The sequence below is a fragment of the Rhinopithecus roxellana genome, chromosome 9 (assembly GCF_007565055.1).
Source record: "Rhinopithecus roxellana isolate Shanxi Qingling chromosome 9, ASM756505v1, whole genome shotgun sequence".
Classification (NCBI taxonomy): domain Eukaryota; kingdom Metazoa; phylum Chordata; class Mammalia; order Primates; family Cercopithecidae; genus Rhinopithecus; species Rhinopithecus roxellana.
This window is the reverse complement of record NC_044557.1, coordinates 63,377,131-63,393,510: the sequence shown is the minus strand read 5'-3', so window position 1 is coordinate 63,393,510 and position 16,380 is coordinate 63,377,131. Positions and strand designations below refer to the sequence as shown.

General features: G+C 35.3%; 1 protein-coding gene across 12 annotated transcripts in view; it reads right to left on the bottom strand.

Moving 5' to 3' along the window:
- Window positions 1–16,380, bottom strand: part of VPS13B (vacuolar protein sorting 13 homolog B) — a 904,863-nt gene that overhangs the window by 406,572 nt on the left and 481,911 nt on the right. For all 12 annotated transcript variants that reach the window (XR_004059219.1, XR_004059220.1, XM_010385612.2 and 9 more), the window contains one exon: window positions 11,737–11,940. Coding sequence is in view for 10 of the 12 variants with exons in the window: in XM_010385612.2 (XP_010383914.1) it covers window positions 11,737–11,940 (204 nt within the window). In the remaining 2 variants the exon portion in view is untranslated. The remainder of the gene's footprint in view (window positions 1–11,736; window positions 11,941–16,380) is intronic.

Genomic DNA, 16,380 nt, shown 5'->3' with positions numbered 1-16,380 from the left:
CTCAGCATGTCATTCAAGCTCTGATAAGGGACAGACTGCCTCTTTAAGTGGGTCCCTGATGCCCGTGTAGCCTGACTGACAGACACCTCCCAGTAGGGGCCAACTGACACCTCATATAGGCAGGTGCCCCTCTGGGATGAAGCTTCCAGAGGAAGAATCAGGCAGCAATATTTGCTGTTCTGCAATATTTGCTGTTGATACCCAGGCAAACAGGGTCTGGAGTGGAACTCCAATAAACTCCAACAGATCTGCAGCTGAGGAGCCTGACTGTTAGAAGGAAAACTAACAAACAGAAAGGAATAGCATCAACATCAACAAAAAGGACATCTACATAAAAACCCTATCTGTAGGTCATCAACATCAAAGACCAAAGGTAGATAAAACTGCAAAGATGGGGAGAAACCAGAGCAGAAAAGCTGAAAATTCCAAAAACCAGAGCACCTCTTCTCCTCCAAGGATTGCAGCTCCCTGCCAGCAATGGAACAAAACTGGATGGAGAATGACTTTGACGACTTGACAGAAGTAGGTTTCAGAAGGCTGGTAATAACAAACTTCTCTGAGTAAAAGGAGCATGTTAGAACCCGTCACAAGGAAGTTAAAAACCTTGAAAAAAGGTTAGACGAATGGCTAACTGCAATGAACAGTGTAGACAAGACCTTAAATGACTTGATGGAGCTGAAAACCATGGCACAAGAACTACATGACACATGCACAAGCTTTAATAGTTAATTCAATCAAGTGGAAGAAAGGATATCAGTGACTGAAGATCAAATTAATGAAATGAAGTGAGAAGACAAGAGAAAAAACAGTGAAAAGAAACAAACAAAGCCTCCAAGAAATATAGGACAATGTGAAAAGACCAAATCTACGTTTGACTGGTGAACCTGAAAGTGACAGGGAAAAATGGAACTGAGTTAGAAAAAACTCTTCAGCATATTATCCAGGAGAACTTCCCCAACATAGCAAAGCAGGCCAACATTCAAATTCAGGAAATACAGAGAACACCACAAAGATACTCCTAGAGAAGAGCAACCCCAAGACACATAACTGTCAGATTCACCAAGTTTGAAATGAATGAAAAAATGTTAAGGGCAGTCAGAGAGAAAAGTCGGGTTACCCACAAAGGGAAGCCTATCAGACTAACAGTGGATCCCTCTGCAGAAACCCTACAAGCCAGCAGACAGTGGGAGCCAATATTCAACATTCTTAAAGAAAACAATTTACAACCCAGAATTTTATATACAGCCAAAATAAGCTTCATAAGTGAAGCAAAAATAAAATCCTTTACAAACAAGCAAACACTGACAGATTTTGCCACCACCAGACCTGCCTTACAAGAGCTCCTGAAGGAAGCACTAAACATGGAAAGGAACAACCAGTACCAGCCACTGCAAAAACATGCCAAATTGTAAAAAGCATCGATGCTATGAAGAAACTGCATCAATTCACGGGCAAAATAATCACGCAACATCATAATGACAGGATCAAATTCACACATAACAATATGAACATTAAATGTAAATGGGCTAAATGCTCCAATTAAAAGACACAGACTAGCAACTGGATAAAGAGGCAAGACCTATCAGCGTGCTGTATTCAGGAGACCCATCTCACATGCAGAGACACACACAGGCTCAAAATAAAGAGATGCAGGAAGATCTACCAAGCAAATGGAGAACAAAAAAAAAAAAAACACGGGTTGCAATCCTAGTCTCTGATAAAACAGACTTCAAACGAACAAAGACCAAAACAGACAAACAAGGCCATTACATAATGGTAAAGGAATCAATTCAACAAGAAGAGCTAACTATCCTAAATATATATACACCCAATAAAGGAGCACCCAGATTCATAAAGCAAATCCTAGAGACCTACAAAGAGACTTAGACTCCCACACAATAATAATAGGAGACTTTAACCCCTATTGTCAATAGTAGACAGATCAATGAGACAGAAGTTTAACAAGGAGATCCAGGACTTGAACTCAGCTCTTCACCAAGCAAACCTAATAGACATCTATAGAACTCTCCACCCCAAATCAACAGAATATACATTCTTCTCAGCACCACATCAAACTTATTCCAAAATTGACCACATAATTGGGAGTAAGACACACCTTAGCAAATGTAAAAGAACAGAAATCACAACAAACTGTCTCTCAGACCACAGTGCAATCAAACTAGAACTCAGGACTAAGAAACTCAATCAAAACCGCTCAACTACATGGAAACTGAACAACCTGCTCCTGAATGACTACTTTACATAACGAAATGAAGGCAGAAATAAAGATGTTCTTTGAAACCAAAGAGAACAAAGACACAACATACCAGAATCTCTGGGACACATTTAAAGCAGTGTGTAGAGGGAAATTTATAGCACTAAATGCCCAAAAGAGAAAGAAGCTAAGATCTAAAATTGACACCCTAACAACAAAATTAAAAGAACTAGAGAAGCAAGAGCAAACACATTCAAAAGCTAGCAGAAGACATGAAATAACTAAGATCAGAGCAGAACTGAAGGAAAGAGACACAAAAAACCCTTCAAAAAATCAATGAATCCAGGAGTTGGTTTTTTGAAAAGATCAACAAAACAGACTGCTAGCAAGAATAATAAAGAAGAAAAGAGAGAAGAATCAAATAGATACAATAAAAAATGATAAAGGGGCTATCATCACTGATCCCAGAGAAATACAAACTACCATCAAAGAATACCATAAACAACTTTATGCAAATAAACTAGAAAATCTAGAAGGAATGGATAAATTCCTGGACATATACACCCTCCCAAGACTAAACCAGGATGAAGTTGAATCTCTGAGTAGACCAGTAACAGGCTCTGAAACTGAGGCAATAATTAATAGCCTACCCACCAAAAAAAAGTCCAGAGCCAGAGAGATTCATAGCTGAATTCTACCAGAGGTACAAAGAGGAGCTGGTACCATCCCTTCTGAAACTATTCCAATCAACAGAGAAAGAGGGAATCCTCCCTAATTCATTTTATGAGGCCAACATCATCCTGATACCAAAGCCTGTGAGAGACACAACAAAAAGAGAGAATTTTAGACCAATATCCCTGACGAACATGGATGCGAAAATCCTCAATAAAATACTGGCAAACCGAATCCAGCAGCACATCAAAAGCTTATCCACCATGATTAAGTGGGCTTCATCCCTGGGATGCAAAGCTGGTTCAACATATGCAAATCAATAAACGTATTCCATCACATAAACAGAACCAATGACAAAAACCACATGATTATCTCAATAGATGCAGAAAAGGCCTTTGACAAAATGCAACAGTGTTTCATGCTAAAAACACTCAATAAACTAGGTATTGATGGAAGCTAACTCAAAATAAGAGCTATTTATGAGAAAATCACAGCCAATATCATACCGAATAGTCAAAAACTGGAAGCATTCCCTTTTAAAACCAGCACAAGACAAGGATGTCCTCTCTCAACACTCCTATTCAATATAGTGTTGGAAGTTCTGGCAAGGGCAATCAGGCAAGAGAAAAAATATAAAGCGTATTCAATTAGGAAAAGAGGAAGTCAAAGCGTCCCTGTTTGCAGATGACATGATTGTATATTTAGAAAACCCCATCATCTCAGCTCAAAATCTCCTTAAGCTGATAAGCAACTTCAGCAAAGTCTCAGGACACAAAATCAATGTGCAAAAATCATCATTATTCTTATACGCCAATAACAGACAGAAAGCCAAATCATGAGTGAACTCCCATTCACAATTGCTTCAAAGAGAATAAAATACCTAGGAATCCAACTCACAAGGGATGTGAAGGACCTCTTCAAGGAGAACTACAAACCACTGCTCAACAAAATAAAAGAAGACACAAACAAATGGAAAAATGTTCCATATTCATGGATAGGAAGAATCAATATTGTGAAAATGGCCATACTGCCCAAAGTAATTTATAGATTCAATGCCACCCCCATCAAGCTACCAATGACTTTCTTCACAGAATTGGAAAAAACTACTTTAAAGTTCATATGGAACCAAAAAAGACCCCACAGAGCCAAGACAATCATAAGCAGAAAAAAGAAAAAAAAAAAAAAAAAAAACAAAGGAGGTGGCATCACGCTACCTGACTTCAAACTATACTACAAGTCTACAGCAACCAAAACAGCATGGTACTGGTATCAAAACAGAGATATAGACCAATGGAACAGAATAGAGGTCTCAGAAATAACATTACACATCTACAACAATCTGATCTTTGACAAACTTGACAAAAACAAGCAATGGGGAAAGGATTCCCTATTTAACAAATGGTGTTGGGAAAACTGGCTAGCCATATGTAGAAAGCTGAAACTGGATCCCTTCCTTACACCTTATATAGAAGTTAACTCAAGATGGATTAAAGACTTAAATGTAAGACCTAAAACCATAAAAATCCTAGAGGAAAACCTAGGCAATACCATTCAAGACATAGGCATGGGCAAAGACTTCATGACTAAAACACCAAAAGCAATAGCAATAAAAGCCAAAATAGACAAATGGGATCTAATTAAACTAATGATCTTCTACACAGCAAAAGAAACTATCATCAGAGTGAACAGTCAACCTACAGAATGGGAGAAAATTTTGCAATCTATCCGTCTGACAAAGGGCTTATATCCAGAAGCTACAAAGAACTTAAACAAATTTACAAAGTCTCTTCCAGAGGTTCCACTAACTTAGAATCAAGCTAATATGAGTCAGCCCAGTCCCTACATAGTAACGCTAATTTTAATTCACTGTGTTTCAATTTTCTATATATAAAATTAAAATGCTGGTCTAAAGGATCTGATAATCTTTTACGAAAATACAACTATAAGTTGACAGAATTAAGACAAAGATCTTTGCTCACTTGTCAAGTTCCACAAAACCATTACATCAAAGTCAGAGGAAGCCAATTCTTAGGGCTGAGAAAAGGAGAAAAGAGAGAGTTCATAACAACAAAGAGTAGGAAAGGAGCAGACAGTTTAGCTAGTTTTCCCCAGGAGGAAAAAAAAAAAACATACACCTTAGAGAAAATCAATTACTAACATTCTTTTTTGTTTGAAGGGTTACTATAGAAACTAAACATACTACTCAATTTTTCCCTTTTTTCCCCTCTGGGACCCATATTTTCTGCCAAAATTTTGAAATATGCTTTCACACAGTAAGGGATAATATTAAGTGCTACTGTAATTCTAGACCATTCAGGCTAGTACTAAGCAAATGATATTAAGATGGTAGTAATGTGCTCTTCTAAATCAGAAAATAAGTACCGAATAAAACATGTTTAAAAACATTTAGATTTACTTTCTTTCCCCTCCCTCTACATTTTAAACCAAATACATCAGTTATCAACATATTCAACAGTTAAAAAAATAAATACAATTTCTGGTACTCTATGAGTTTTAAAATGCTTTTTCAGGTGCAAGTCATATAACATGCATACAATTTCTTCAAGGGAAAACTATTTCATTAAAAATTAATCAACCCCTGTGCACCAACATTCAAAGCAGCATTATCCACAACAGCCAAAAACGTAGAAACAACCCAGATTTCCCGCAACAAAGAAACAGATAAATTTAATGTGTTACATGCATACAATGAAATATTACTCAGCCATAAAAAGGAATGGAATTCTGATACACTAAAAGAAAGGAATGAGCCTTAAATATATTACACAAAGTAGAATAAGCTAGATACAAAAGTACAAATACCATACGATTCCTCTTATATTAAGTACCTAGAATAGGCAAATCTATAGAGACAGAAAGTAGAATAGAGGTTACCAGGGATGGAGGGAGAGGAGAAGATGGAGTTGTTCGATGGGGATAGAGATTCTGTCTAGGATGATGAAAAAGTTCTAGAAATAGATAGCGGTTATGCTACACACTGTGAATGTGCCTAATGCCACTAAATTGTACATTTTTAAATGGTTAAAATGGTAAATTTCACCATGTGCATTTTTTACCACAATTTTAAAAAATCACCAAATAAGTTAATTGATAGTATTGAGAAGTTAATATGTACAAGGAGAGTGAGATTAAAACGACTAGTTCTTAGTAAGAAATTTTAACACCAGCAATATGGAGACTAAGCCGAAATGAACATTTACCATTTGTACTACCACAGCACAGATATTCTGGATAAAATGTCAGGTGAATTTAATACCGAAAAGTGCTACATATCTTTTCTTTGGCCCTCTAGATCTACTCTCTACGCTTCACTACCCTGTGTGCTTGGGAAGTTAATCTATATGAACAATATGAATGGATTTCCTGGTCCTCTGTTTTTTGTTTTTTGTTTGTTTGTTTTTGTTTTTTTTCTTGGTTTCAGTCAATGAGAAACAGTGGAGACAGAAGTGGAGAATGAAGTCTGGGTATTTATTCCCTGCTCTGATAAACTCTCTTTCCTGCCCTTTAAGCCCACTGGTGTCAACAACTGCTCCAGGGTACTCAATCATCTCCTGTTAACTGAGATTTCCCTCCCCAGTTAACATCTTTGTCCTTTTACTAAATTCTCTTAAACTGTCCAATTTCAGACTACCATCTTTTTCTAATACGATAGCAAAACTTGAAATAAAGACAAATACTATGGTGTCAGAAATGAAGAGGCAACACAAAGTCAGGGTAACAAGTGGAAACAGTCCTTGGCGGTATGTAGAAGTGTCAAACTCAGATGAGGGTGGAGGGGTTGAGCAATGGTGTTTTAACACTCATTCAGGGACTGAAGACGTGGTCCAGAGCCTGAACTGGGGAGTTCTTTGCATAAATCCTGGAGGGAAACAGAGCTGCTTTTTAAGCAAAAGATACACTAGACACTAGGCTTCAGCAGGCTAAGAAATGCCATGGATGTTTTTCAGATTCCTAGGACAGAGGAGAGGTGAAAGTAGGGGCATGATAAAGTCATTCATGGCTGAGCAGGATGGCTTACGCCTGTAATCCCAGCACTTTGGGAGGCCGAACACCTGAGGTCTGGAGTTCCAGACCAGCCTGGCCAACATGATGAAACCCCATCTCTAGTAAAAATACAAAAATCAGCCAGGCGTGGTGGCAGGCGCCTGTAATCCCAGCTACTCAGGAGGCTGAGGCAGGAGAATCGCTTGAAACCGGAAGGCAGAGGTTGCACTGAGCCGAGATCACACCACTGCACTCCAGCCTGGACAACAAGAGTGAAACTCTGTCTCAAAAAAATAAATAAATAAAATAAAAAATAAATAATGAGAAACTAAATGCTATTATTTGCTTGTGTGGGATGTCATGTGTACTACTTATATGATAAGACAAACCCTTGTTGATAAAGAACCTAAAAATTGCTGAGGGTTCCCTGAAATCTCTAGCACCCTGGCAAAAGCAAATGTCAAAATGCTCTATAGGGACAATTCTACAACAAAGGGCACATAGGAATCACACAGAAAAATTAAACTGTTGAATATGAGTTCACAATAAGATATTACAAACCACATGAGAAAATGAACCAGAAAAAGGGACAGTCAGCAGATATAACTAACAAAAACTTGGCATCTCCAATAAATGGAGTTAAGAAAATCTAAAAAGACTATAAAGGAATTATTTTTAAATGTTAAGAAATAAAAGAATGAACAATATGAAGGGGAGACTATATATATACTTTTTTTGTTTGTTTTAATCTATTCAAAAGACTTTATGCTTCTTTGAACATAGCATTCCTGGAAAGCTCTAGAAGTCCTTCTCTCCTCCTGGTAACCATTGTCCTGATAATCTTTTGATTATAAGAATATTTTCTATTAGCCACACTATCATGTCAACAATACAACTGTCTGTATATGGATTTAAATATAGAATATATGTGTTGTGGATAGTTAAAGCAGTACTTCCCAACCTTCTTCATATAATTGCATATGTAGGAAATGTTATTTTTATCTGTGGTAAGCAGAAAAATCTCCACGGCATTGAAAGCTTCATTCACCCTGGACCCACCCAAAGACTCTAAAGGCCAAGGTAATCCATGTCTCAGCATAGCTGTGACACATCTCATGGTGTTTCAGCGCACTGGTTAGCAAGCTCTGAGTTGTAATTCCTCTTTCATAAATACGTTCTTAATATTTTTATTGCCTTATTAATATGGTGTGAGTGAATTTAAATAACATGGTTACACTGAAATAATTTTATAATTATAGCTCCTTCCTCCCTCGTTATAATAAAATGATATAACAAATAACAGCATAGGGCTACTATGGTACAGCATTTGATTAGTGTGGCAGAATCTTCTTCTGCCCAGGGCTAAGGAGAAAATTAAAAGTTAAATTGAAATGACAAAATTAGCTAACCCTAATAGGGTTTCAAAAATCTTTTAACGAGTTACACGAAGCATATCGCTGACTGACAACTTGCCTGCTCTGTTATGAGTAAATCCTAGTGTTGTTCATGACTTTACAAGAGCTGGAAACATAAAATGAAGACCTACTAAACTGAAAATGTTTAAATGGTACCGTGTATATAGAAATTTGCCTATACTCACGGCCTAATGCAAAAATCTTATGAAGATTTGTATTAGCTTTCCCTTTTGGACTACTCACTAAACTAAGTACTTTACAAGCATTATCTCTGTTTTTTTTTTTTTTTTTTGGAGACAGGACAGAGTCTTACTCTGTCACCCAAATGGTTATGATATGATGATCAATTTTAAGGCACTGATCTAACTTTACCTTGCAACCTATAAGGAGGTATCTGTCTATTGAATATTTCATGTTTAATTTCTATTCTTGCTCTCAAAAAATATTTATAGGTAGATTAAGACTAACTATGTGTGCATCTGGGTTTAAATTGACCTCTTTCAAAATTAGCCAATAAATGATAACATAAGAAAATATAGTCATTGTTTTCATTCAGTAGCGAATAGTGATATAACCATCTTCATAATAGTGAATAACCATCTTCATAAAAATCTTCCTGCCCTTTATGAAAAACAAATCAGCTAAATTATTTTAAGGTACTTCTCAGCAAACAATCTTCCCAAGTGGATTTCAAATTGATATTGGACTAGTAGTAATCACCTCTTTTCTGGACCACACTATATAAATAAGAGAAGAGGGTGCATTTTGAAAACATGTGCCACTTTCCCATCCACATTCCCCCAGAACTCCATTTCTATGAGCTGCTTTACATGGTCTTTTTTGAATATTAATTTATGAATCTTTTGCATTAAAATTTTATCATTTTCAGATCTTTCAAATCTGATACAGATCAGATTAAATCTATAGATAGTACAAAACTAACAAATCTATTACGAGCATTTTCATTACTTGTCTTTATAACCCAATCCGAAAAAATCCTCAACTTTCTAATTTGAAATTAATTTCAGTCATATAAGGGTATTATTAAAATCAGAATTTACTTTTTTATAAGCAATTTAGCAAAATTTTCCCCTTAACTTCTTCACTTTGGCTGGTGAAGATACTATTCTTCTAGTATGTATTATTATACATCTACTAAAACAAAATTGTTACTCATGTCTTACTCATTTTTAACCATCCCAAGTGTTATTTTCTCTACAAGAGAGCCACAGACCTCTTAGAATGAATTTATTAATCCTTCCTCTATAAATGTAGGGCGTGTTTATTTTTATTACATCTCACATCAGGGTCACCATGTCCTTTTGCATTGTTTGTACACTGTACAATCCTAGAGTGTATGATTCAAACTATACCTTGTACGAATGGCAGTCTCTAGATGTATGACCAAAAGCTGTCACCATTTCATGTGAGCCCTGTCTTTCCTGGACTTGAAATGTCTTTTAAATGCTTCTTTCAAAAAAACACATTTCCAAAAGAGTTGAGTGAACACTCCAAAATGGATGTCATGTTCCTCTAGACATTCCTGTAAACACAGTACTTAGAAAACAACTGTTTAATGGAACATTCTCCTTTCAGCCACTAAAATGTATTTATCAGCTTCATTTGTACTATCTTTGTCTAGCAACTGATTACCTTAAACTTTGATTACTCTACCAAAGGATTTCACAAAACGTATTTTGTAAAGCGTTAATAGGCAAACTGAGAAAGATGAGCTTTTGGTTATATAAGTTTGGAAACTGCTGTATTCAATAGCTTTTTTACTGAAAGAATTCTAAAAGATTTTGTATGCTAATAACATTGGAAATCTTCAAGAAACAATTCATAGCTTTTACTCTAGAAAGGATACGTCCCATTAACTCGATATGGGCTTATTTCTAGACTTCCTATCTCTTCCTCATTTGGGAAGAAAAAAGAAAAAAGAGAAAGAATAATCTTATCACCTGGGTTACTGTGATTCTTAAGATTTGGAATGGGCAAGATAGCAAAGCTGCTTGTACAGGGGGTTAAATAGATGTTCTCTAAAGTGTTAAATGCCTTATAGCAGCTGAAATTTGCCCTTTAAACTGAGTTTGTTTGCTTTTACTGATTTGTAAGATGAAAGAAATTACAATCCCCTTTACTTGATTCTTATCGCATTCTGTATTTTGCCAATAGCTTTATTTCCAGAGGAAATGGTGTCTTTATGCAGAAGCAAAAAAACATAACTTCTACCTCCATTGACTATAGAACAGTAGTTCTCATTGGAGAAAGTTCTGTCCTTTAAGCAATGTTTTGGAAATGAATGGGGTATTTTTGGTTGACTCAATGTTTGTGTATCATTATTGGCATTTAAGGGTTAGGAGTTAGGGGTTCAAGAGATCCTGTGTAGAATAGGGCAGTCCTGAAAAATGAAGCCTGTCTCATATATATTCATATAGGTAAAAACCCTGTTTATAAAGTGTTTTAAATCCAAACATATTTTTCTTCATTTTTGCATGATTTTAATATACATTAGAAGTTCCAAAATTCAACTACTATAATGAAAGATTGAACTATGTTTTGTTTGAAACTTTACCAAGAGTTTGTCGCTAGTTTAGAAAATCATGTCACCAACAGCAATACCACTTGTGGTGTTAAATATAGACCTGTACGAGTCTATTTACAGCCATCATATTCACAGTAATTGCACGTGACTATTCCATTTTGTCTTCTAATATAGTCATGCCCAGGCATTTACATATTGAAGTACATATTACTATATATTAATTACTTTCCTTTTATTTATGCTTTACAGTTTATTTAAGACATTACATATTTTTGAAATTATATGTATATGTAAGTTACATTATTTTTCATATTCATTTCTGGTTATATTTTTTATTTTCATTTCAGGATGGTAAAGGAGGCATTATAAAATATTTCTTATACAAAAGAGGTACTGGCATGCTAGGTTAGGATGTTAAAAAGAAAAAGAAAAGCTTTTACGATTGGGAGGAAGTGGAGAGGGCACTGGGTCTGACAGGGTCTAAAACCACTAATCTAAACCAGGTGACTAGATAATAATAGTCACCTGGTTCAAAAAAGGTGTAGAGGAACAGAGGTAGGGAGAGGGGAAGCATGAGTCTCTTTTTCACTCAGTTTCTACATTTCCATACTTCTGAGGAAACATACCTTTACTGTGTCTCAGTTTTCACCACTTCACAGAGCCGGCACTATTCTGAACTACCCCAGAAGCTGCTGAAAGTGATTTAAAAAAAAATTCTTGTACCTAAAAGGAATACTACAGTCACTGCTGCCACAGCTCCTCTTGAACCTTCAGAATCTATCAGTTTTCACAGTAGTGAGGTTATCTTCATTTTAAACCATGATCTGGAAATCTGTGTTATATATTAACCTTCATTTTGTAACAGGATTTTCAAAAACACTTACCTCAGTAGTAGTCCCAATGTCAGCAGATGGGCTGCATGTGCTGGTATCTGGAGGAGCTGTGCCTATACTGCTTCTAACTGGAGAAGTAGGAACAGGCCCTGCCATGGTCTCTGGAGAGGTTGTAGATAGGTTGAGATTGCCTCTCTTCTGAATCTTTTTCCAGACCTTATTCATGGTATCAGTTAGTTCATAGAAAAGCTGGACCTGAGAGCATAAGAAAAAAAGAAGAGAAAACAAATCTTTCAACTTTCAGTTTCAAACCACTAAAATAATAATATGAGAAAATTAACTATTCCAGAGAAATAAAATTTATAAAATAAAACTCTACCAATGCATCACTGATCACTATTAACTTACACTTGAAATTTGCTTCACACTCACATGGTGATATTTAATAATCAACCTAGCATTCCTGTGGATTAAAACCACAGTAATGTAAGCACAGCTTACTAGCAAACAGTAGATTTATTTCAATATATGAATAAGAGAACACATATAAATGCCTCTCGACCAGAGGACAGAATCAAAATTTTTTAAAAAAGGCATTCTAGTAAATGTAATTATTTAGTGTAATACAAAATAACTACCATCCTTATTTCTAAATAATTTCCACATCTAAATTTTCTCTGTGTTTCCCAGGAATAAATCTGAAACTGGATTTCTTGTCCCACAAAACAATTGAAAAAGAATGATATAACATCGAATAGTAAAAGGCAAATGTTACATATGAGACTTTTTTTTATAGATAAAGAACATATCCAACCTACTATTCCCAAAGGAGATGTCATTCCAATATTCGGAGAAAAAACTGTTTAACTTGCACATTGTTTGACTGAGTCCTAAGATATTTACATAAGATTTCATAAATAAGCATTAATCATGAAATCTGTATGACAATGTAGTGCCATTTACTGTATAAAACAAGCCCAGGAAGAAAAAATGCAAACACAATATATAAGCAAATCCACAGCTGGACACCATATTCTGCTTGCCATTTAAAAAAAGTGAAATTCTCATATTTATAAAAAGTTTCAGCCCCAGGACACATCCAGATGATGAAGCTGGCTTCTTATGTGGGCAGAACAGATGCATAAAAACAGTATTGTCAATCCTCACTTGATATAAAACAGCACTTGGGTGTACAATTTTCTTCTGTTTTTTTGTGTAATGAAGTTTCAAATCTCAGGTTATAGCTATTTTTGTTTAAAAGTAATCTAGTAGCTAAAAATCTGATTAAAAAGTTCTTAAAAAAATATTTGTTCAAATTCTTCTGTCCTTCATAATTATGAATGTTTCTCTCTACAGAGAAACAACTTTGTTGCAAACCAGTTTTAAAAAATATTGTTTTGCTTTTTCTTAAATAATTAGAACTGATAAAGAGAGCACAAACAACAACAACAAAAAGCCAAAACAGGTTATAAGTATTTCTAAGGGTATTTATTTAAAATAAATGATGCTGCTTTTATTGTCACTACTTCTGATTCCTTTAAGTGTTAGCAGTAAAATACTGTGCCTGAATGGCAACGAGTACACTGTGTTTTAAACTGCCATGCAAACCATGACATAAACTTTAAATGTATTTTTATTTTCAAAGAAGGAAGTTGCTAACAGAACTCAGACTTTCCAAATTCGGAGGTTTAAAGAAATAAGGCAAAAACATCTAGGATAAATGTTCAACTTTTATCCTTCAAGTTGTGCTAAAACACTACGCCAAGTAGAGCCACAGTGAACTTCCACTTCCCATCTTTAGAATGTCTGAAATTAAAAAGCCTAACTATATTAAGTATTAGCAAGGATGTACAGCAACTAACGCTCTCGTTTTCTGTTGGTAGGAATGTAAAATTTAGAATACAGTTTGACAGTTTTTGAAAAGAGCATATAGCTACCATATATGATCCAGCCATTCCACGCCTAAGTAGTTTCCTAAGAAAAATGAAGCCTATGTCCACACAAAGGTGTGCACACAAATGTTCATGGCAGCATTATTTGTAATAGGCAAAAATTGGAAAAAATTCCAAATGTACATTGACAGGTAGTGAACAAATTGAAGTACATTCACATGACAGGATGCTGTTTAGCCATAAAAAGAAACTATTGATGCATGCAACAACGTGAATTAATCTCAAAATAATTATGCAGAATGAAAGAAGCTAGGATAAGAAAAACATGGTATGATTCAATTTATAGAGAATCCTAGAAAACAAAAATTAGTCTATAATGACAGAATCAGTGGTAGCTGTGATGGAGAGGAATGGGAGAGAGGACTACATAAGAACATAAAGAAACTTTTGAAGATGTTAGATTGTGGGCATAGTTTCAAGTGTGTATGTACGCCAAATCTTAACAAATTAGATAATTTAAACATGCAGTTTATTGTATATTAAGTATACCTCAATAAAACATTTTTGAAAAATCTCTAAAAATAAATACCATGTGAGGTGGTTTTATGTGAGTTCTGTATGAAGGTGACTTAATATCAATGATGTCTTGTGTATTGAATGCTGACTGAATAAAAATATGTAACGTTATTTTTAAAAAATTTATTCACACACATTTTTTCATTTAATCTATAGCTGTTCAGAAAAAAGATTCAATTTCACTGGAGAGGCTGAGAAAGGCCTCAAGAAGATATATTCCTGAAAGAGAGACAGGATTTAAATGAGTACAAAAAGTCATTCTACTCAGAAGTACAGAATGAACAAAAGCCAAGTGCAAGGGATGATCAAGACAAGACACAGGGCTGATGAAGAGTCCCTAGGTGGCTAGAGAGGAAAGGCCCAGGAGTATCAGGAGACAGTGTCAAAACAGAATCACTAAAGGCAGAGAGGAAGAAGAAAAACCATGGATATACAATGTCAATGGAAATCAAGGAGAAACAGAATTTCACCAATCAATTTAGTGATCTGTGTTGAACAATGCAGAGCTGTAAGTTAATACAATCTTAGAAAAACTATTTCATTTGGTATGTAGGTTGTTACCAATCATTAAAACTCAGTTTTAAAAAGTTTTTTTTTTTTTTTTTTTTTTACAGAAAAACAACTTTTCACATAAAAGATGACAGTTTAATTGTCCAGTTTAATTTTGTTTAAAAGTGAAAACAAAAATCAAGAGCTCAGGCCAGGCGTGGTGGCTCATGCCTGTAATCCCAGCATTTTGGGAGGCCAAGGCGGGAGGATCACCTGAGATCAAGAGTTCAAGAGCAGCCTGGCCAACATAGTGAAACCCTGTCTGTACTAAAAACACAAAACATTAGCTGGGTGTGGTAGTAGTGGGTGCCTGTAATCCTAGCTACTTGGGAGGCTGAGGCAAGAGAATTGCTTGAACCCGCGAAGTGGAGGTTGCAGTGAGCCGAGACCACACCATTAAACGCCAGCCTGGGCAACAAAAATGAAACTCTGTCTCAAAAAAAAAAAAAAAAAAAAAAAATCAAGAGCTCAGAGAAATTAAAAATGGGTGAGTGGTGCAAGGATACAAATCCAGTTTTGTCTGAACTCAAAGCCTGTGTTCTTATACAGCAATGCCAAATTCCATTCCCTTGGTAAAAATTGATCAACATAAGAGCAATAAAAACAATAAATAAATGAATACAAAACTGGCATAAATCTGTTATTTCTCTAGTTACACATACTTATAAACCCCAAAATGCTAAGACAGTGTTGTATTCCTGTGAATGCCTATAAGAAAACAATGTATCACTTTGCTGGCCAAAGGTAAACAGAAGTTTTATCACGTTACAAAAAAAAAAAAAAAAAAAAAGGATTCCATGGGTTTTCTTTTTTCTTTTTCTTTCTTTCTTTTTTTTTTTTAAATAAAGACAAGGTTTTGTTATGTTGCTCAAGTGGTCTCAAACTCCTGAGCTCAAGTGATCCTCCCATCTTAGCCTACCAAGTCGCTGGGATTACAGGATAGGCTCATTTAACTTTGGAATAAACATAGTATTTAAGGTCTGAGATACTAGTGACTAAAGACATTAAAGGAAACAGGGTAACTTTGGTCACATAGTTAAGATGAAGGGAAAGGATAACAGAAATCTCTTCCAGTCACTAAAGCACCAAATATTCAACCAAGATAAATATACAGTGTCTAAGAACACTAAATGGCAATGAAAATTCCAGGACTAACAGACAGACAGCAATGTCTGATACAATAATAAATTTGCTCTCAGCCTACCTTACATACATAGCCTTCTCTATTTTTAAAGTACACTAACTACATGAGGGTTCTGTATCTAGGCAACAATGAAATAAATTCAATAGTGTACAAGGGTCACAATTCTGATGCCATCCTAATGGATAAGCCAAAGAAAGGTATTTAAGTAGGAATTATTTCCACAAAATGTAATCAAGAAGCATACACACTGGCTACAGTCAAAATCCCACAAACCTGACCATATACCTCAGTATGCAAACTTAACGGGTCTATACAATATTCTGAGAATAGACTCACAGCTTTTAGCCCAATGGTATAAAAAGGACAAGAAGTATTCATTTGCACCTCTTCCTTACAACAAATATATTTTAAAAACAAAAAGCAAACAACAAAAACAGATGGATTAATGAGAAAGCACAAGAAAGAAATTTTGAGCCATTAATTTTGAAAGAAAAAACAGTAAGACATTTTAGGATTCTATCGTCATGTGTATAT